At 33.2% G+C, this 24,828-nt stretch overlaps 1 protein-coding gene across 2 annotated transcripts in view; it reads right to left on the minus strand.

Annotated features, from left to right (window-relative positions):
- Positions 1-24,828, minus strand: part of Sema2a (Semaphorin 2a) — a 515,491-nt gene that overhangs the window by 124,163 nt on the left and 366,500 nt on the right. For both annotated transcript variants that reach the window (XM_065367946.1, XM_065367944.1), the window contains one exon: positions 1,698-1,785. In XM_065367946.1, coding sequence (XP_065224018.1) covers positions 1,698-1,785 — 88 coding nt within the window. The remainder of the gene's footprint in view (positions 1-1,697; positions 1,786-24,828) is intronic.

The raw sequence follows: 24,828 nt of genomic DNA on the forward strand, positions 1-24,828 counted from the left end.
GATCGCCGCCGTAAGTATGAAAAAAAAGCGTTGATTTTTTAGCCCAATTTTCTTTGAGCGAGGGAGGGAAAGGAAAACTCTTTTTGATAGTTAATCATAGCCTGAAACACTCAGCTCTTCTTTCTATACCACATGACCACAATGTATTGATCAATATCAAAGTCAATTCAAAAACCAAATTACAATTACCCTGATCAGTTTTTGGGAGAAAAGAGTAAATTCCCAAGTGTATATTCTTTCCAATTCTTCAGCTGAGTTAATCGAACAATTCCAAGGTCATTAAAAAACCATCTTACCCCGGTATTAAAATGCTCCCCTATTGTTGCGTTAATTTTTAACTGAAAAGTCCGGTTAATTCGGGTATTTCAAAAGAACCACGTCTCTTTGCATCGCGTTTTCAGCCATTTGATTTTATTACCAACTTACCCGCTCCTTTTCCAGCCCGTCTCCTCTGCCTCTACGCCCTAACCCGTTCTACTTTCGTATACTACTTATATGTATATACTCGTACCTCGCGATATAAACCGCGCTATGTATTCGACGCCCGAGCATTTTATTATTATTCATTTGCTCGCCACAATAGTACACACAACAAAACCATCGATGTACTAAAAAGAGGCGAAATATTACGAAATCGTGCCACGTTCACGGGGGTACCCACCCAACGAACGACGATGGCATTTAGCCAAGGGGTAGCTGTATGGGGGGGACGAGAGGAGGTACGTTTTGCGAAGTGATTTTTGCCTTTGCCTCGCGCGTACACGTCGAGAGCTTCCGACCATCGCGACCGCTATAAAAGCTCTCCATAGAGTGTGTACGTGGCTAGTGATATCTGATAATCGAAAAACTTCTTCGTAAAACGTCGATAAAAACGATGAAAAAGCTTCGCTTTTATTATTCCGAAGACTAAAAGTCGCCTCGCCGCCGCGTATAAAATCCAAAGATCGCGTTCGCGTATAATTTCAGCGAAATTTCCGCTGCACGCGGCCTCGCAATCGTATAAGCGGATTAAGTCATCCCTCTTACCCCACTTTATCCAGGTTTCAAGCTTTTTCGTTATGTATGGGTTGTTCTCGTTCAATTTTTTTTTTTTTTACGCACTAAGCGTTATTTTTTCAGTCGTTAAATACTACTCTAACATACTTCAAGTCGACAATTTACTAAATACATACCACATCAACGACCATCGTACCGCCACAATAACCTCGTGGTTTGTTAAAATTTTCTTGTATACTTAACTTACACGTACGATCAATTTTTACTCCAAATTACTCGTACTCTCTAAATTTGAAACAGTCAATTTCACTGCTTAGCAGTCACGACATTTTGCCTTTTTAAAGCAGTAGTTTTTTTTTACTGCAAAACAGTGAAAAATTACTGAATTGGTCAGTCAAAATGATTTTTTACTGACCAATTCAGTAATTTTTCACTGTTTTGCAGTAAAAAAAAACTACTGCTTTAAAAAGGCAAAATGTCGTGACTGCTAAGCAGTGAAATTGACTGTTTCAAATTTAGAGAGTAATGATGGGTAATTTTACACTACGAGCATTTTATTCAGCCTTTTAATATTTCAAAATACATTTTTCCTCCTTATAAAAGCTGTCATCATTCGTTACCTATAAATTATTCTTCGGGGCAAAATTTTTCCATCGACTTGAAAAGGTACAAGTAGAAAATTTAACTAAAAGAGTACTTACATGGCTCCGACGTATAAATTGTCCCTTCGTTCGTCCAAGTAAAATGTTCGGTAATATAGTTTTCCGCAAGAGAAATCACGAACATGATCTGAAAAAGAAACAGAAAAATTATTACTTCAATAGGTATTGGAAAAAAAATACACATGAGTTTGCAAATTACAAGGAACAAATCTTTTTGATAAGGAATTTCTCCATTTTTTTCAAACATTTAAATGCACTTTTTATTGATGAAAAAATTATTCAATTTCTCAAAAAATGTCTGAAAAATCAAACATTTTTAAAATTTATAAAAATTGCATAAAATACTTAATCAAAAAATGTCAAAATAATGGATTCAAGAAAAGCAAATAAATTCACAAAATTTACATTTTTCAGAATAAATTTCAAACAAATTTTGACTTTTAAAATACAGTTTTGGGAATTTTGCAAATTTTCACTTCATTTGAATCATTATCAAAACATGGAAAAATTTATTACTCTTGTTAAAAAACACAACCTGACAAATTTAATATAATCTTACGTAGGATGTAATAATCTTGTAATTATAAACACCAAAAAAAAAAAAAAAAAAAAATTACGAAAACAGTAAAGTTATTTGTACATATTTTAACTTCTTTTCTGTTTTTAACACATTTTTATGCAGTTTTAGAAACTTTTTACACATTCTTGTAGATGCAAGTATTCTTTTCACTGCATTTCAAACAACTTTTTAACCTCTGTTTGTAATATCTAGAGGTATTTCATTCAACTACGCATTTTAATATTATTTAACACATTTCCTTAGAATTTTACAAACTCTTTCACCACTTCAACTCATTTTAAAGCTATTTCATCAACGTTTTAGTGATTTCAAGTCATTTTAAAGCAATTTTATGAATTTTACCATCTTTTACAACTATTTTTACAAAATTAAACAACGTTTGCTTACTCTGACATACTTATGAATTTTTTTCAATTTTACCTACATTTTTTTGAATGATGCTCACAAAATTTTATAAATCAGGTTGTCCTCTCATTTCTGGAATTGATTTTCTATGACTTTTCCAAGTTTTCAAGACTAATTTTTTCAGACCTTTTTTTCCAAAATCAATACAATAAAACAACTAGAATAATTATTGAAAAATTGCAGATGAACACTTTCAAAAAATTCCCTGACTTCTAGGGAAAAATTGCTCAAAATTTCTGAAATTCCTTGACTTTTCCATAGACGGCTGAAATTCCCTGACTTTTTCAGGTTTTCCAGGTTACCAGGTTTTCCAAAAGAGTGGACATCCTGTAAATTTTTAATCACTTCAACGTTCAGTGCCACCAAAAGCCTAGCTAATATGGGCGCAGGGGAAACATGAGGGTTTCCTGGACATTTTTCACCCCCTCCCTCTTCTAAAACAAAAGTTTTATATTTTATATTGTTGTTTATAAAACAAGACTTTCTCACAAGTTTTCCTTCATAAAGAAATCACTCCCCCCTCCAAAAAAATGATGTTTCGTTTTTGCAAACAATTTTATTGAAGAAGTTTCTTATGAAAAAGTTTTTTCAAAAACAAGTTTTCTCAAAAAAGAAGTTTCTAGGTTAAGAAAAAATTAATTTCACGAAAAATTATCCTTGAAGATTGTTTTTTTTCTTGTGCAGAAGTTTTTTTCGAGAAAATTTTTCGCAAGAGACTTTGATTAAATTTTGATTTTCATCATACAATTTAAGCATTTTTGGTGCAATGACAAAAATTAATAATTGTCAAAAAATTATCTATAATTCTTCCTTTTCAAGTTTCGAACATCTTCGTATTAATTTTCAAAGTAAAATAGATTTTTTAATTCTGAGTTTTCAGCCGAAATATTAACGTGGGTGGTTGAAAATTCCAATATTTTTTCAATTCTCAACAACGAGGCGACCTTGGCATAATTTTTAAAACATCAAAACACTAAAAAGATTTTAATTTTTTCCCCTCAGTATTATACATAATTTAGATAGAAACTAATTTTAAAGTTATAAATTTTCAATCGAGGTACACTCATTATTGACTAATTAGGAAGTTTTCGTTCTAATTAAGTTACACAAATATCAATTTAGAATGGCAAAAAAAACATCACGAAAAAACATCAATCGAAATACTACGGGATTTTCCATTCTCAAACATCAAGAAAATGAAATACTTCTACGAGTTCTACGTTTAAGAAATTCAAAATAATAAATTCCGCATCCGCAAAAATTATTAATTTGTTTATACAAAACATTGCTAATAAAACATAGGCAGAAAGCTTATTCGTAAATTACTCTTACTCGTCACGTCGATAAAAAAAAAACCAAAGGATCAAAGCCACCACTCAAATCCCAGCAACCCACTTCTTAAGTGCACTCGGTTCCCCCAAAATGCACTTAGGTCGTCGCGTCAGAGATAAACCACTGCATCTCATCTTCGTCGCTCCAGCAAACAACTCATTTTGCATTTCTCTTACGTTAGAATGAGATATAGTTACACACATTACACACGTTCTAGGTAAATACACACAACGACTATAAGAAATAAAATAAACGTTCTCTCAATCCTTTGGTCTTGGTTATGTAGTACATTGCACGAGTACCTACATAGACATTCGTACACTTTAAAATAAATATCTTACCACCTACTAGAAAACACATTTGAGCACAAATTCTTTAGGTAGACGTTAGAATCGACAAGCGTTGTAAAATTTGAACGGATAAGGAGCTGATCTTTGTCTTCTAAGTGACGTTAATCTGACGTCGAATGTCGAGCGCGTCCATGTTTACGTAACTCTACTGCTTGTATTATCAACCCTTGGTAATCTTAATGCTCCGGCTGTTTGCTCTCTCTTTTAATCTTTTCTTACTCTTTTTTTTTTTTGGAAGCTTCGCTTCAATTTAACAACATCCGGTGCTGAGAAAATTCACCACCAATTGTTTGCCACATTTTTTCGCTCTCGCCAAGCACACCTACAATGATCAATTTCAATGTAGAGTTGTAACAGCATATAGGTATACCTAGGTACGAAAAATACGTAACCTCGATGATGGAATTTTTTGTTCACGTCGAGTAATTTCATGCGACGATGGGTACGAATTTTTTCACCTATTTTTTCCTCTTCATATGTTGCGGTGTCGAGGTAATAATAAGGGCTATATAAGAAAGCACCGTAGAAATAGGTGGAAAGGGAGGATGAAATTGTGTCGAGTAAAATATCTTCCAACGTTACATTTTTATTAAACCTTTTTTTCTCATCTTCTTTCACGCAGGTAGGTGTAAAGATAAGATATGGTATGCGCAAAGAATTGTCGTCGTTTGAGTATTTTTTCAGCAGCAGAATTAAAATTTATAATACCTACGAGTACCTAAAAATGTGGGAGGATTATTAAAGAGACTTTCATTTTGGTTTAAAAGCCACCCAGAAAAAATTGTAGCCCCCAAGACGTGTTCCTGTAAGGTCAATCCATGTCAATTCAACCAAAAAGTTGTAAAGGGGGGTTCGGCGATTTTTTTGAAATTTTTCCTGTGGAAAAACCTTCCGAAGGGATGACCAATGACGCAAATCGCAGCCCTCTAGCCCCTTTTTTAAAGGCTGCTAGGGGATGTTAGAGTTTTCAATGAACTTGAAAGATCATCCATTTCAGCAGTGGATTACTCGATAACCGCGATACCTAACAAAATGGAACATTTTCCAATAGTTAGGGGTTTTGAAAGGCTTTTTGGTGATATCATAAAAATCAGTGTTGTCACTTTTTTTTGCACGAAAAATTAGATCGAAAAGTTTCAAAACGTAGTTTTCATATCGTTCTGACTCTCAAAAATTCTGAAAAAAATATTATTATGGACAACTTTTTATGCTGAACAACATACTTAATTATTAAAAATTGGGATAGCATTATTTCGTGAAGTATTTTTTAAAAAAAATTAAAGTTTGCGAAAAAAATACGATTTTTTGATTTAAAACATGAAAAAAAGTTTTGACTGGTAAAGTTGACCTATTTGACCCCTATTTTTCCGTATCCGTTTGAAAAAGTTGAAAACTCCCTTCACTAGATGAAATAAACTCATCACAAAAAAATCAAAATTCGAAAAAATTCAAAAAATAAACGAATTTTAATTTTTTTTTGCTATGAGTGTGATTTTTATTAACTTTTTCATGAAATACGTCAGAAAGAGGTCAAAATAAGACAACTGAATAAATTTAAACTTATTTTGATGTTTGGGATAGAAAATTGAATTTTTTCGAATTTTCATTTTTTTTGTGATGAGTTCATTTCATCGAGTGAAGGGATTTTTTCAACTTTTCCAACGTATACGGAAAAAAAGGGGCCAAATGGGTCAACTTCACCAGAAAAATAGTCAAAAACACCAACTTATTTCATTTTTCTTATAAAAAAAATCTTTAAAAAATACCGTATACTGGCTACGATTTTAAAAACCTCAAAAATTTTCAATTTCATTCACGACCTCAGATTCGCGTGCTTCTTCACATTTCGAATTTGCGTTTTCTTTTTGCAGCTGCAAACATCATCCACTAACATTCTACACGAATAAGGTACAACTAGGACATTTCGAGCACTGAAAACAAAGGTTGCGGAGGTGCTACGTTAATACTTCACGCGAGCCTTTATTCGAACATCTAACATCCGAAAACACAAATGAAACCCATCTTCTGCACGTTGCCAATCTGTTCATTGTTTTACTTTCATATTTTACTAAGCAGCTTTGGAAACGTAAACGCGAGTAGCACATTCGTGCGGTAGTCGTCTTTGTCACACCAATCAAAATATGCTAATGGACAAATACTTAAGCCAAGTGCGTTCCGTATAGCACCTAAGAAGGTTGTCAACCTCGTGAGAATTCCACCATTCTATACTATACGTATAGTCCTCACACGTTGGTCTATCTTTCGTGTTCAAATAAGATTATCGTAAGATAAATAGCTAAATAAATAAATCACGAGGCAATTATTAATTTAAAAAGCTCGCTAGGTAAAAAAAACAACGCGAGAATAAAGATAAAATTCAATCTAGACGCAAATTTACTCGATTAACCTATTATATGTATAAGAAGAGTCGACGACGCAGAAAATACCTTATTATTAAATTATAAGGCATCTTTAAATAGCTCACAAATAATTCAACGCTGAATAATGAAGTCGTATCGTCGATTTGGTAAGTTATATATACCGCAGCTGAATGTATGCTTTAATTAAACATTTCATCGTTAGGTTATAGGTATCCTCGATTAGTCGATCGAGAAACGAAAAACTCTACGATATTATTTTCCATAATAAACCCATTCGCCCTATAGGAATTTTCTCTCATTTTTTTAAATTACTTCGTTTAAGTTGCCTCGTCGCTTCGTACTGTATTCGACAAAACGAACACCTTAAACGTGCGCAGCACAAAAGAAATTTCTCTATATAAATTTGACGTTTGACGATAAGCGCTATCGCATCTCACGCTACCTACGATATAAGAATAAGCACCTAGAACACGAGAGAAGGCAGTGAGATGAAGAAAAAACACAAATAACTGGACAATATTTCCTCGAGATGCCTGTCTTCGCGCGGATAATACCCGGAGTCGAGTTTTTATTAAATTTACGGATTTTAGTTTTTAAGAAAAACAGTCGTCGTCCTTTGCTCCCGCCCCAATCGCAATTTTACGACTCGATATAGAAATTCAGTGAACTGTAATCAAACCGAATCATCGAAGAAAAAAGTAAAGGGAAACTTTACTGTAAATTGCGTTCGTTATTGGAAGCAACAAAAATGGGAATTGTGCACCGCGCCCTGCGCCCGCTTTCGCCTCAAACTCGACTAAAAAGAACACCAGAAAGTGAGAGAGAAAGAATGAACGACCTTATACAGCGCAGCGATGTTTTTAAAAAAAAGGAAAGACAAAGATGGAAAGATGCAGTTTATATGGGGGAGGAGTGAGGAAAAAAAGGAAACCGAAAAAACCGTTTTTATAGTGTTCATTACGTTTGTGTACCACTCCCATACTAACACACGATCCAACAGTAATCGAATTATGTTTTGATATCGAATCAAATCAATCGTACCCAGTCAATTGAAAATAATATTTCGATAAAGAAATAGAAGAGGGAAGAAACCATGGCGAAAATTCTTTTGACGATTTCAAATTGGTTAAAAAACTTACAAGCTTTACACCTGTTATTTCATCAAATTACCCATTTCTTCAGTATTTTTCACATGAAAAACAAAATAAAAAGGAAAAGTCGAATGTGAAAAGCAAACACGCAATTTTTGAACGTCTATGTTCACATATTATACCTACCTATATCCATCTAGAATCTACCCCTCTGAATTGTACTAAACAATGCACCGGTTCAATTCTTTTTCGTGTCGCTCAAAAAAAAAAAGGAAAAATACAATCGCATTATTTTTACACCGACTAAGCAAGAGTATTTCTTTGTATTTTGGAGCGTTGGAAAATTGTGTATCGTTTTTAACGTGCGAGCTGTTGTAGGTTTTCCAGCACGATTAATATTTTCATCAATGCCAACGCGAGTCTTCGATATAATTAATTGTAAAATATATCTACCTACCATGAAACAACGTAATTCACCACAGAGTTGAAATTTAATTACAAACGTCACCTGGGATCTTCTCTTCACCTTAGATATTTGCCAAAAATAGACACCTAGACCTACTCGTATTAGAAAGATGGGCTGAAATGTCACCAGCAAAATAACAAAATGAAAAGTAGTTCAAGGTCGACGAAAAGTTTACTCCCCCGGGTCGGAGACATTTCTTTTTTAATTGGAAATCAAGGCACTTCGTGAATTCCTATAAATAATTTTTTCGCTGAGAGATTTTAATCAAATTGTAGTACATATTATACATTTTATGAAAATGTAGCGAGTTCCCAGTCTACATGGAACTCATCAGAAACAATTTTTGTCTTCAACATTCTTCTCCATGGGGCAGCAAAATTACAAAATAACATTTCATTCCCATTTGAATGGACTTTGAAAAATTAGTTTGGAATTACTACAAAAAAGTCAGTTTGAAATCGCAAAAAAAAATCTAAACCGAATAGTCCTATACAAAATGATACCTAAGTATTCTAAATCATAACTGAAAAATTCATTCCAGAAGTCACCGAAAAATGTTTATTAAAAATGACAGCAAAAAAAATCACTTGAAATGTCTCAACAAAAAATGCAGTCTAAATTTATCCACTACAAAAAGAAACTTTGCAAAAAAAGTCAGTTGCAATTGCCTAAAAAAAATGTAACACTAAAAACTTATTTGAAACCCAAAATTGTCGTGAAAAAATCCATTTGGAACATTTGAATCAGTCATTTCGAAAACCCCATAAATCACCATTTAAGGGGTTTTTATGTTTTTCACTGATTCTGATGGTGCTTTGCGAGCTCTATCGGATACAGTTGGAAGGTAGCTCAAAAGTGCATATTTCAGCGTTTGTCATTTCGAAAACCCCATAACTCCTGCATTTACAGGGTTTTTGAAATCATTTTTTTATAAGACAAACGAAGAACATTAATTTCATGAACATCAACGTAATTCAATTTTTTAATTTATTCCGTGAAATGGACAACATTTTTGTTGCTTCTTTATTACATTAAATTAATTGAATTATAGATTGCAGGTATAACTTCAATAAATGAATGAAAATCCATACTCAATCATTTTGGGTATTGTAGTTACTGGATTTTCTAGGATTACATGTCACTTTTCAGGTTTAAAAAAAAAGTCATTTCGAAAACCCCATAACTCCACATATTTCACAATGGAATTGCTCGCAGCCTACAAAACTTCAAGTTCTGGTAAAGGTACAGAAATATTTGTAATCATAAGACCTATCGATTACTGCACAAGTTTACTGTTATACCATGAAAATAAAGCAAACAAACAGTTTTTTTCATTTCCTGAAAAATTTTTAAAAAGTTCAGAATGGGGTTTTCGAAATGACTAATTCATTTACAAAAAAAAATAATTTGCAATTAACACAATAAAATCCATTTGAAACCTTGAGAAAATTTTGAGTCAAATTTTGAAAAATTGAATTTTAAATCACCATTAGACATGTGATTCTAAAATTCGCCAAAAAAAAAAAAAAACAGTTCATCTGTGAGAAAGTTACAAAAAAAAATATTTTAAATCATGAAAAATTCATTTTCATCGCCCAAAAAAGTATAATTGAATGCAACACAACAAACATTAAAATCATCCATCGTTGAAAAATTCATTTTGGACTTTGACCAAAAAAAAAATGGTTTGTTACTTCCCACAGGAAAATTCGTATGAAATCATCTTTAAAAAAATTTAAAAAATAATATGAAATCATCTCAGAAGAATTCTTTACTAAATTTAATTGAAAATCAATTTCCAAATCACTACAGAAAATTTATTCAAAATCACCGCAAAAAAATTAATTTAAAATTACCTACTTAACTACAAAAAAAAAAAAAAATCATCGAAATCACCACAAGAAATTCACCCAAAATAATTACAAAAAAATTCATTCAGAATCACCACAAAAAATTATTTTTTGAAATCACAAAAAATTGTAAAAAATTTTAAACTTTGAATTACCATTGCAAATGCATTCTAAATCATCATTAAAAAATTCGTTTGAAAATTAAAATCAACTCAAAAAAGTTAATTTTAAATTACCTTAAAAAAAATTGAACAACTATTGGAACCAGCCCCCCTCCAAAGTTGGGGACAAAACAGACAAGGAATGAAATTTTAACAAAATAAATGTTCCAAAATCTCACAGCTGGTGGTAAAAATTTTTAGCCTTTTTTCTATTTTTTATGAAATTATTTTTACAGAAATAATAAATTAAAATTGCAATTTGTTATTTACCATTACCTTATAAGGACATTCTATGCATGTTCAGAAAAAAAAGGCTGTGGTGTGCCTGGAAATTGGCAGTTTGCATCTGGTTGCAGCAAAACTGAGCAACAGTAGATGCACAAAACTAATAGATGTCTGATCAGGTCTTCCCAAACTGATTCTAGGCACGCCACAAACTTATCATTGACACGCAAAATCGAGTTTTTGTTTCTGGACATGCGCGGAATTACCTTCAAGTTAACGAATAGCTCAGTAGGTAATTATCCATCAAAAATTGAACAAAAACTCATCTATTCCCTTCGCCTCAATGATTCTCATATTCTCAATGCTGTCCCATTTTCATAAGCAAAACTCCAACAATTATTCATTTTGATTCTAGCGTTAGGTGCGCGCATTACAGTGAACAACGCACTCACCCCACCACATCATGACCTTGAAAGACAGTCAGTTGCGTTCAGAGATTGTAACAGATCAGATGCCAATTCCTGCGCTCAACAATTCCAATTGAGACTACAAATTATGAATTGTGATATTTTTCACTAATTTCAGATTTTAATACAGCAAGGCAATGATGCTCATCATTACTTAACTTTTTAAAAAAGAGAAAAAACATGCAATGCAATAATTATCAAATGAAAAATTCTGTTTCTAACGTTTGTGTAAGTATTTAAATCCTATAATCATCCGAAAAATACACATATCTGGACCTTTAAAATATCGGAAATCCATTTTCTACACCATTGGAATCCACTCTAGCACTTTATCCACTGCCATCCATTTTTCTGCAATCAATCTACATATACAAAATACCTCCAGATTACGAAGCAAATGCAGTATACAAGGTATAAAACATACGACGAACTCGTGCAATAATCCACGTAAACGAGAGATTAATTATAAACAATTAGAGACCGCTTTTATTATGAATATTCGTTAATAGAATACGGTCGATGGGATTTTCAACGCTGGAGGAACATTAATTACGATTTAGTTCCGCTTCGTATCGTCGTGTTCATTTACAGTTGGAGATTTTCATCTTTCTGTGCGAGCTCTTTTTCCTGCGCATACATTCGCATATAAGCTCCATACTCGAATAATACGAGTATATTTTATACAAATTGTCCACATAGGTAGGTAAATACACGTGATAGTGCTGTGATAGTGCTGGAGAAAGGGGAACAATAGGAATCGTAAAAAGAAACACAAACGTACCCGCGTCCTGCGCGATTTACATAAATCTCTGGGTAATCCACATTCTCGCGTTTTATTAAACGGCGATAAATTACTATAACGTAATAATCGCTAAGCGTATAATTGCTCCCAAAATGTCGGCTATTTTCTAGCACATATGACCAATTAATTACCAGCCAATACATTAACTGTTAATATCACCGAGATGGTAAAACTAACGCAACACAAATCAGCCAGCAGATTTCGTTCGCGTGCACAATATAATTTATACCTAACACATAAAATCGCCATAATTCTGTGAGAATGTGTAAGTACTTGTATATACTTAGACAAGTATTGGTGCAAATAGTTGGTCGACTAGTTACCTAAATGGTAACAGTTTTCACTCATTTACCGGGACATTTAGGTTTCTGGCAAAAGCCAGTTACTCGTACCGCACATCCTATGGCGGACAAGTTTATAGATAAATTTAGCCGGACGCCACTTCCCGAACCTTAGAGAAGTAAACTGCAACAGTCATTATTTGCGAATACCCAATAACGCTTTGGTAAGTTTCCCTATCGTGTTCGTACTTTGCGACTGGTCATCAGTTGTTGGTCGAACGTTAGCAAGTTATTTTCAACGATAACGGCTCCTCGATGGACAATACATACCACACCATACCAACAATAAACTTACACAACTTGCCGAAATTTATAGTATCTTGGGTACCTTCTATGGCAACCTATTGGTGCCCTAGGTAGGTAAAAATGTGACTCCAAAGGTAAAGTAAAGGTAACCCATACGTGATGTGGATCAGAAAAAAAAACACGATGGGGAGGTACTAATAAACTGCTAGTTTCGTTTGGAAAAATAAAAACTCCAATGTGAAAGGAGGAGAAAAGCAAGAAAGCACCCGTCTAGTAGTATTACATTTTCAATATTTCTCTGCGAGGGGTTACTTTTACCCTAACAACGTTACACATGTTATATATATACCCAAGGGTGGTTGTTTTTGTTGTGTATATGCAGTATGCACACAAGTCTGTAGGTTGTATGGGTATTCGAATTCGACTTCTCGTCGTCGTCGACTCGCGGCAAACATTACTAACATGTCGTACGAGAATTTTGTTTTTTAAACCGTACACTACATTTATCGAGCTTGGTATTTATGTAGACACCTCTGGACCCAAATGGTGAAAAAAATGTCTTCGTTGATTTAGTTCTGCAGACCGTTACTTGTATAGGGTGTTCAGTAACAGAGTGCAGTCCTTTTCAAGGACAAGTACTGCAACTGAAGTTGCATCGGTGTAGAATTGGTTGCCTAACTGGATGATTTTATGTTTAAGAATTCTGTCTATTGCAGTACCTAGGCAGGGCAATTCTGTTCAAGACGTCTCAAAGATGATACACTGGTAGTCATCATTTTAAAATCAATTACAAATTCAAATAAAAACGCGTAAGTAACTAAAGATACAATAACCTAGAAATTCACCATTCAAAAATTTGAAAAATTATAGCAAAGATTTTTTTACCGTCCTTTCAACAAAGTAATTTGCAAAATGAAATGTTCAAGCCCCCTAGAGCGTTGTGTTTGAACATCAATTTGGTTTTTTGATCCGACCTTTACAACCTTCCACCTTTGATACCATCAATTTATGGTCAAAATACCTCTGAATTTTAAACTTTAGTGTGACACGACATAAAATTTGAACGAAATCTCCAAAAATCCCCTTCACAGAAATCACTCGATTACCAGTAATTCGCCATAATTACGAGTAATTTACCGTAACTGCAAGTATTTTACCGTATTTCCCAGTATTTTACCGTAATTACAGTAATTGGTAATTAATTTAGATGATGACCGGTAATTTACCGTAATTCTCAGTTGAATTAATAAACAGCGAAAGCACTAGAAATAAGGGAGAAAATATGAACAATTGAACAAGGATTGGCTGAACTTGAAATACCTAGGTAAATGTAAGTAGATGAACTATGAACTTTCATTTCGCAAACTTTTTTTTTTTGGGGGTGTTTATAATTACAAGATTATTATACCCGTAAAAAGGGGGGGGGGTTAGATTTGGTTTGTCAGGTTGATGTTTTTTTAATAGGGAGATGAATTTTTGTATTTCAGAGGGTTCGACAGGGATAGTAGGTGGATTTTCTTTTATCTGTAGAGTAAGTCTGTTTTGTTTCAGTTGAGGACAGTTGAAAAGTATGTGTTGAATGGATGTGGGTTCGTTTCCACAAAATTGGCATGGGGGTTTTGGTTCTTTTTGGTATAAGTGGTTATGAGTAATTTTTGTGTGGCCTATTCTTAGTCTAGTAATAAGGATTTCTTCTTTTCTGTTCAGGTGGCCTAGATTTTTCCAGGGGAGGGTTGTTTTTTTATGTTGGAAGAGTTTATTTGAAGTTTGTTGTGACCAAAAGTTCTGCCAGTTGGTAAATGTGTTGTGAATGATGAACATGAAAAAGTAAGGGTCGAAAGTAGGCAAATAAAAACGCATCTACTAAACATCTTAAAAATCTGGAATTCGCTTCCAAGTTGCAAAAAATTACTAATTATCGTATAAAATTAATTTGAAAAAATTTGCCACAAATCCCAAATTTTAAAGAAATTATTCCACACTAATCTCCAGCTCTCCACACCTTTGCAAAAAGTAACAAAACCCACCTAGTGTGAGGATAACTTCCCTCATCCAGCTGGTAACACTGCATATCGATTCTAATCAATTTGAAGAAACTTTAGTTAAAATAAATTGCTCATTTTTTTTGAATTTTACTCCACTGTGCCCTTATAGCCCTTCCATTTTTCCAAAATAAAAAAACCTAAGAATCATGAAAATTTGATATGGCATGTCGACTCTAAATGTGATACCTGCCTGATTCCACTCCCCCCCCTTATGTTCATGAAAAATCACAAAATTCGGAATTGACATACAGATTAGTGATTAGCTAAACAATTCAGAGACGCTGGATTCAACCTTGGTTCTTTTTGTGAACTCGATTTCTCATTGCCCTTACCGATTCCGCTTGCCTCCTACATTTTGAAAAATATAAAAAAATTGTGAAAATGATGCACATATTTCCAATAAATAATTCAAAGACGCTGAGCTCTAATATCTGCTTACTTTTTTGATTTGACCCTTGGGTGCCCTTACAGCCTCCCCCCCTCAAAAAATTGAAAAATCATGAATATGTAAAGTGACACTCGAATCTTCGATTTTCAGAGCTGCTGAGTACAAATATACACTTTTTTTCTCAGATGTGACCTCTAAATTTTACTCCAATTCCCTCAATTTAGAGACAAATGCAAAATTATGAAAATGTCTCATTAATTCAAGAACTCTTTCTCAGATACAGCTCCTTACTTCCCAACCCCTTCCCCCCATTCACCAATTTTTCAAAAAAAAATAACAATAATACCTATGAAAATGTAGAAAACATTATTGATTCTTGCTAACGTAAGTCGAAGATGCTGTGCTCGAATATCTTCCAATTTGTTGGAATCAAACCCTTCAATGTTCCCCGAACCCCAAATTTACAAATGACTGAAACACTTGGTGGTGGAATTTCATACATTAAAATTAGATAGGTTCGATCTAGCGAAAAAAAATTATTCAGTTACCTACGAAACACCCTATAGATTGAAAAGGTGACTTAACACCGTAGATTTGTTTTCACAGTCGTTGAAGGGGTTTAAAAAATGCTCAATTTTTAGCGAAAGTGTGTTCAAAAACATAAATCGTCGCTTCGATAATCCGGTATTATTGCCAGCGAGTTTTTTTAAATGGCGAACTGGGTATTGGGATCTCGAACTCGTATTTCTTCATACACGATACACACATTTTTTTCAACAGACTCTCTTATTAAACGTGCGTATGATTTAGTCGCTAGTCGGCAGTCGCAAAATATAGGTATCTCAACATAATATTATTATAGTCGCTGCTGCGGCTACCTTCACACATAGTGACCAGCATTACGCAACATATCATATGTAATTGGTTTAAAAGCTACTAAAGGATTTTAATCGCGCCTACACGTTAATGCAATGTACATTTTGTATTGATTAAAAAGTTGGCGTCTAAAGGATTAAAATATAGGTATAGGTACATATAATACGGCTTTAGCATGCACTAGATATCAGCTAGATTAGATATAACACGCTATAGTACTACGGACTTGGCTATATACTCGTACTATACCATAGCGTCGCGTTAAATAAAAATGAAACGAAAAACAAAAACAACAACAAATTTACCATTTTAATAGCGTCGTCGCGCGTACACCTCTTATCACCGGTCCGAAAAACACAGAATGCGCATTTACCAGTGAAAATGCGGCGCTACTGCTCCAATCACGAACCGTAATTATAACTTTTAACGCTAGTCGGCTATATAAACTACCGTCCAATATGTAAATTTTCCGAAACCGAGTGTCGAATAATTGATTAAAACTCCCAGATATACCGCCCAGCTTGGGCTCTCTCCCTATACCACTCTTCTACTCTTATCCACGCTGGGTAAACACTAAAATACCTATATCTATCTACTTTCAAGGAAATCGCACCGAACGATCAAAGGTGCTGTAATAAATTTCCGACCAACTGTTCCCGGTGCGCGAGAGTTAAATGCCAGAAAAACAATCGCCGCAGTAATCGTGCTCCAGTCGTAAAGTAAATAAATCGTCGATGCACAATATAACTATTCCAACTTGCGAACCGATGCGATGTGCATATTTTGCAATATGGTCTCAGTTCTCACCATGGCATCGTTCTGAAGACGTGAGAAAAACATATCATCGTAGTGAATTTTTCCAGCAAAGGACAACTATTTTCATAATGGAAAGCTTTGATATTCATACAAGTAAATATTATGATCGATCATGTGGAACCGAAAATTACAAATAAAAACTGATTTTTGGGGTTCGATTAATCGATTTTCAAAAACGATTAATTTTTGATTAGAAAGTTCATTTTTGAGGCTAGACAGTTGATTTTTCATTTCGAACAGGGTCGATCATATGAAATCGATAATCGAAAATAATCGATTTTTAGTGTACAATGAATCGAATATAGATTATGATCAATTTTTGGAGAGGAAATTCAATTTAGACGCTAAAAAAATTGATCTTTCATTTCAGGCAAGATTTGTCATATGGAATCGAAAATCGAAAATTAATCGATTTTTGGTATTCGATAAATCGATTTTAAAAAATGATCAATTTTTGATTATAAAAGTTCATTTTTGATGCTATAAATTGATTTTTACTTCGAACATGATCGATCATATGGAATCGAAAATCGATTCAATTATCGATTTTCGGAGTACGATTAATCGAATATCGATTATGATCAATTTTTGGTGAGGAAATTCGATTTAGAGGTTAAAAAATTTGATTTTTCATTTCAAGCAAGATTTATCTCATGGAATCGAAAATCAAAAATTAATCGATTTTTGGTACCTATTCGATAAATCGATTTTCAATTTTGATCTGAAAATTTATTTTTGAGGCTACAGTTAATTTTTAATTATAAATATGATCCATCATATGCAATCGAAAATCGAAAACGAATCGATTTTCAGAGCACAATTAATCGAATATCGATTATGATCAATTTTTGGTGAGGAAATTCGATTTAGAAGTTTAAAAATTTGATTTTTCATTTCGAGCAAGATTTATCTCATGGAATCGAAAATCAAAAATTAATCGATTTTTGGTACCTATTCGATAAATTGATTTTCAATTTTGATCTGAAAATTTATTTTTGAGGCTACAGTTAATTTTTAATTATAAATATGATCCATCATATGCAATCGAAAATCGAAAACGAATCGATTTTTACAGCACAATTAATCGAATATCGATTATGATCAATTTTTGGTGAGGAAATTCAATGTAGAGGTTAAAAAAATTAATCTTTCATTTCAAGCAAGTTTTATCATATGGAATCAAAAATTGAAAATTAATCGATTTTTAGTTTTCGATAAAACGATTTTTAATCTTAATTAACTTTTGAACAGAAAATTCATTTTTGAGGCTAGTTGATTTTCAATGAACATGATCGATCATATGGAATCAAAAATCGAAAATGAATCGATTTTTAGAGTACGTATAATCGAATTTCAATCATGATCGTTTGAGCTGGAAGTTTGGAATGTTTTTTGTCCAGAAAATGATCTCACATTTCAACGTTTCCTCACAAAAAATCCTTTCTAACTCCCTCTCCCGTGAAAAAATCCAGTTTTTTCTTTTCTTTGAATCTAAATGATTATGTAACTCATTTCAGTGATTCAACCCACAAAAAATACTCCTCCAATTTCTTTTATCCATCTTGAAAACGTCATCGCACTGCAGCCCTGAATTGGAATCTAAAACTATGGAGAGATCATTTTTTTAAAAAGACACCTCCACCTCCATCTTGAACACCTCAAACTGAAATCGTGCATTTTTTTGATGCATTTCTATTGCAACTAGCTCGTTTCTCGATCGTATACATATATCGAATTTAATTAGTTCACTCGAGTATTATACAGCGATTTTACGCTTCAACTCTTTGAAAAATATTTACTTTGATACGTTTTGTTGTATTTTGATTCACGCACACAAAAAGCTAGCCGTTTATTTGTGTTCAACCAACGGGAAAAAAAGAGTCGTTTAAAATACAATGTTCGAGTTGTTGATAGGAAAAAAAAGAGAAAAAATCTCGTAAAAATGAAAATAACGAAAAAAGAAAACTCAAAAGTGGTGAAAAATATGCATGAATTATAGCCACTGCCGGGCAAATCCAATCAATAAATCTTGGCAACAAGTTGAAAAGCTGCAGGGTATAACATAACGCGCGGTGTTGTATTGCAACATAACGTTGATGATTTCCACTCATGGGAAAACCTCCCCCCATTTTTTTCTATTACCAACTGATCCGTTGAAAATACGCTACCTTTATTATTTTTTATCCGGTATCGTCAAAAAATATGAAACGATTATTTCGATATCTAGGTAACTGAATCTAAATCTCTCTAATTACATTTTTTTATTGATTGCTAAATTCGACGTGCACATAGCACACTCACTCGAGTGAAAATATTCACACTTCATTTTCACCTACCAAAATTAATCCGAAAGTTAACGACCTTTCGAAACTACTCGTCTATTGTCAATCGTGAAAAACCATCGTGAAAATATTATTTTTCGCGAACAAGTATGCATTATAAAGTCGCACACTATACGTGGGAAAAAAGAAAGAAAAACAATGCAAAGGAAGCGAAATATACGCGCGAGAATGTACAAGAGTCGTGTTAAGAAAAGGAGCAGGCAACGAAGGGGTGATGAGGAAGATGGAAGCGGCATTCGAGTATTTTCTTTTTCAGATTTAAAACGTTGTTTAAGAAGAAATAAAGAATGAAAAATCACCTTTGCGTGTTTCGATTCCCGAAGGAGAGAGGCGAGTTCGTATGTCGCCGGTCGTCTTGAAAATATTAAGTACTTTTCTAAAGGGAAATACGACGGCATTAGCGCAATCCTTGCTTTATATCATCTTGATAAGGCTTTCATTCGATGCGATGTCTTTTGCCGAGACATTTTTCTTCGTCTTGTGTTAAATATACACAACGCAGCGACGTTCGACTTTACTTCACTTCGCGTGCCATCTTCTATGGCATAGATATAGTCGCGAGTTTTTGTGCCGCCTTTGTTTTAGTAGGTAGGCATTTTGACACGCTCGCGTTTAATTTAATTACCAATAAAGCTTTGATATTTTCTTTACGATGAAAACGTATATACGAAATATACGTCTACCAGTTATTTTTTGTTTTGCGGGGTTTGAAATGATTTTGAGGGAGGTTTCATCTCGATGCGAGTGTGTTTTGTGATTTCTGAAGGTGTGATTTTTGTCACATATTTTGCCTAAATTTCGTGTTGAAGGCGATACGAACTTACGAAGTTTGAGAAATTTGATTACTCAACATTGAGAAAAATTATTGAACCTTCTTATTCACCCACCCGAAAAAGTTCTCATCCTACATCTATCAATTTTTCAATTTCTCATCGCCAATTTAGAAATTTAAAAATTCAAAAGGAAAATATTCACAAAATTTTTGATATTTCAATGGAAACGGTTTTTCATTTAGAGAGTGCAATTTTTGATCGTCGACGAAATATATTTTGAGCCATTTTGAGCTATTAATGAATCGTGAATGAATTTAATATGAGCAATTCTCGTTGGTTTGGAGCAAAGAAGGGAAGGTGGAGTACTCTCAGTCAACAGAAAACTCTCGTTCACAAATTTGCAGCTGCCCAAATTAATTTTTTCTTTTTTGACGAATTTTTGAAAATCCAAAAATTACAATTTTCTTAAAATACTTAAAACCAAATCCTACCACTTCCAATCATTTTGGATCCTCCAGCGCAATTTTTGATTTTTTTTTTGAATTTTAAAATTTTTCCAGAAATTGTAGAAATAAATTTAGACAGTTAAAATGTACTCACTCGAAAATCACCCAAATTGTGCATAAACGAGAAGTTCAAAAATACTGAAAAAATAAAAAATCACACTGGCCCTTGCCAAATTCTTCACCAAATGTTTCCCAAAAATTCATTCGAAAGAATCCTTCTCAAAAACTTTTTCATCAAAATCATTTACAAAAAATCCTTCGTCAAAATCTGTCGAAAATCCTTCGCAAGAATTCTTCGGATAAATTTTTCATCCCAAATCTTTCGCTCATAATTCGCAAAGATTCTTTGCAAATCCTTCACCTAATGGTTTGCAAAAATCATTCATCAAAATCAACCTTTTGCCAAAATCCTCCGCAAATTCTTCCCTAAAATCGTTCACCAAATCCATCTCAAAAATCATTTACGACAATTCTTACATCAAATTCTTTGCAAATTTGGTGCCAAAATCATTACCCAATCTTCGATAAATCTCCAACCAAAATCCTCTTCCCCTCCGTCAAATCAATACTTTCAAGAATTCTGGAGGACAAGGATGAACCAAAACTAAGGAGTCCAATAATATTGGAAAAGAAAAACTCTCTTTTTTTTAAAAAAAAAGCTTAAAAAATAAGGAGAGAGTTTTTCTTTTCCAATACGTTCTGGAGGAATTCAAAAAAATCCTGGAAAAATCAAAAATTGCCAGAAGGCACCAGAATGACTGAAAATTGTAGAATTCGGTTTGGGGAGCCGACATTAGTCTCAGAATTTTTATTCTCGTCATTATTACTGGGAAAGTACCTAAATTCAAGAATTTTAAAACATTGCTATTTTTGGATTCTCAAAAATTCGTAAAAAATCGAAAAATCCATTTGCGTTACTGAAATTTTGGCTGAAGGAGTTTCGGACCATATTATTTCCAAAAGTCACATTACTTCTAAAATAGGAGGCGGACACTACGAGCGATTCCTTTGCAAGATTCAGTAAAATGATATAAAATCATACCTACTTCAAATATCATACGTTTTGAAACAGTGTTGATTAAGGTGTTCAATGTTTTTGAAAAAAACTGAAAAATTTCGTAACTTAGCTTCGTAAACATTACTTTCACTTTGAAAATCACGAAATTGGTATTTTCCAGGACCAAATTTTCTTTGAAAAAAAAAAAAAAAAAAAAAAAAAAACATTCCAAAATAGCGTTTAAAAATGTTTCAAAAATGAAAATCTGACAGAAAATTTTTTTTTTGAATATTCAGTCAAGTTTTTACTTTTTTACACAATTTTTTCAAGAAAAAAAATTCCAGATGGGTTTGAAAAGCTATCAAAGACGAATTCTATCCTCTTAATGGCTACATTCGAAAGAGCTATGATTTTAAAAATTCTAAATTAACGAATTAAAAAATTTATAGGACACCCTGTTAATGTAGGGCAAAAGTATACTCACTTTTCAAATGACATTTCTGAGTTCGTTTAATTCATTTTGGGCTACGTATGTACCTGATTTCGTAACAATTTTTTATTACTCATAACTAAAATATTTCAAGAAAAATTCCCCCTCGAATATTAGGTATGCAACCTATAAGCCTTTCAGCAAGTTTTCTTTTTTTTCCACCAGGTCATAAAACACAGAAAACATCTGATGGAACACCCTGTATATACGTAGAGAGACTTTCGCACGCAATTGGTATACTATAGATACTCTATAAGGGTAGTAGATTTCAATATTTTGCAAATAAGCCGAAATCATAAAGCAGTTGAAGATTAAAAGGCAACTTAATCAGCCCGGATCGTGTAAAAGGGAGAGTAAAGGAAATAATGCTCTTTTGGATTTATAATTCTAATTTCGTCGGTCTGGCCTGCCTGCCTTCGTCGGTCGTAAAAGATAGAAAGAGGTACGCTCACGATGTGTTGGGTGTTGCGGAACACGCCGCGTTGGCAGGAGCGGTAAAGGGACCAGCAAAATATAATAATAAAATTCGTTTTATAAACGCTGGTTGGGGTTTTTATGGAGAGCGAGAGAGAGAGAGAGAAACCAGCACCACGAAAGCCTATAGAATTCACCATATACTTGGTCGGAGATAAGTAGTTGGTAAATTGATAAGAAACGGTGGAAGGAGAAAGGCAGGCGCCCATCGACTATGTTTATTTAGTGAAAGGAAATTAAATATCGAATGTTCCGCATTTCGCCAAATATGAGGGTTTATCAAAAATTGAGAGAGCGTTTTGGTTGAAGGGTGTAGTATGTGGTGGTATATAGCTAGTATACATATTGATGTTATACTAACGTGTACAAAAAGAGGGGCCCAAAACGATGCGAATTTTATGTGCATTTTCGATACATGTCTAGTCGCGTAGTTCGCCTTATCAGCGAGAGCGAGATGTTGTACATACAATGTTGTATTATCATCAATCCTACATGTAAAATGGTGGCAAAAACATCGCTGTTAACATCGCCCATTCTCACACTACCTATGTATTTGAGTGTAAGCCAAGGCAATGATGCGGATTGTGGACTAGTATAGGCATAGAGTAGTAATGTGAATCGTTGTTTGAAGGGATGCGGCGACTAGTTCAAAGGTGATGGGTGTTGTTGATTAAGTGGTTATGGTTTGTTGGCTGATTAGCAGATAGCAAATTTTCACAATGTGGAGAAGTCGAGTTGTTAAGGGTAAGACCAAAGCTAAAGTTGGTTAGACGGTAGCCTATCTTTACGATATACCTCTCGTTTAATAAACGCAATCCGCATTCTACGCAAAGACAAAGCGTGTGCAACGATCAATAAACTTTGATGCACTTCTTTATCGTGGTACAAGTATAACGCGTTAAGGATGATGATGCTGCAGCTGCATACGTGTCATTATCTGCGACCCTGATCAAAGGAGAGTTGAAAAACGTTCATTGATAAGAAACCGAGTACTTGACTTTGGTTCTGTCATTTCTCAGCTAGTACTTCAATTTTTCCCCCTGTAATAATATTATTTGAGAGGAGGACTCTTTAAAATTCTTCGTTCAATAACTTTGAAGCGAAGAGATTAACAAATCACATCATGGATCTTGAAGTAAATTCATTAATTACGAAGATGAAATTCAAGATAGGAGGGAGGGGGCGGTCGTTGATTATTTTTGAATAGGAAACCTTTTTTGTTCATCTTGAAAAATTGTACTTGGAACCAAGATCGAAATTTTACAGTTTTATTTCAATTTCCAGATTTAGCACATTTCATGAAAATTTGTGAGTAAGAACATTTTGTGAAAAAAAAACAATAAAACTTTTTGTCAATTTTGACAAAAAAAAAAAAAAAAAAAAAACTCTCGACAATTTTAACACAAAAGTAAGATTTTTTCAGGTGTTTCAAGGCAGGTTGCATCACGGTTTATTCAAGTCAAAATTGATCTATTTTCAGAGAGAACTAGAAAAAAATGGGGTTAACTCCACAATCTGACAGAAGAAGATAAATGGAGAATTTTGTTCAACTAAAATCACTTAGTAGTTAGCACAATTTGGAATTTTTTCAATTTTTTTCCATCACAAAAATCCCATTCTTAAAATAAATCAATTATCCTATACAAATAGTGAAAGAAATTGTCGAGTAAGAAGCCATTTTATAAGGTGGTTTTGTTTTAAGTAGAAGATGAAAACTTCAATTAAAATCTACCGTTGATGATGTAAGCATAAATTTTTACTTTAATTTTTTACCACAAGAAACCAATTTTTGAAGAAAGCTAAAGATCTCACAAAAAATAAAAAGAGCATTAAATTTTCTCAAGTCAAATGTGATCAATTTTTTCCCACTTATCTTTGTTTTTTGCTTTTGAAATATTTGGAGCGAAAACTAAAGAGCTCAACTTTATGGAATGAATTTTCAAGGTATTATTGGGAAAACAGCGTTAGATAGATAGAGAATCATAATTCATGAAACGGTTTTTCGAATCAATGTTCATTTGGAGTAACTTTTGAAAAACAATGTTGGCTACACACAGTATCATTAATAATAACGACATTATCATTAATAATAACGTGATTTTTCAAATAATGTTTTTCAAAACATTTTGTTTTCTTTTGAAAAAGAACGTTAGTTAGACACAGAATCATAATTCGTAAAATGATTTTTCAAATTTATGTGCTTGAGTATTTGATTTGGAACAGTTTATGAAAAACAACAATAAGTAAGTGCAAAACTATAATTCATAAGGCGGTTTTTCGTTTTTCAAATTATTATTATCATTTATTCGAACATCAAGGGCATATGAATGTTTATATTTTGAGAGCTTTTTGAAAAACAACATTAGCTAGATGAATAATCATAATTTATACAGCGGTTTTGTGATTTATTGCCCAAATTCTTCAAATTTTATTGGTAATTAGAGACTTTCAATTGTTTTTCCGACATTTTAACAGATTTTATCAGTATTATGTATTTTTAATCGTTTTTAGGACTTTTTATAATAGATTTTAACGATGTTTGTTTCAGTTTTTCTCCATTTTTGTTCAATTTCACCGAATATTTTACTGATTTTTGGTCATTCTCAGTGATTTTGAAGCTGATTTTACAGATTTTATCATATTATTATTTTTTCAATACATATTTAATTTGATGTTAGTGATGATTAATTTTTTGAAATTCAAAGTAACTTTTCTGTTACCTGAGGAACTTGCGAATTTTTTCTTGAATTTTGCATTTATCCATTT

This window comes from Planococcus citri, chromosome 5 (assembly GCF_950023065.1).
Source record: "Planococcus citri chromosome 5, ihPlaCitr1.1, whole genome shotgun sequence".
NCBI lineage: Eukaryota > Metazoa > Arthropoda > Insecta > Hemiptera > Pseudococcidae > Planococcus > Planococcus citri.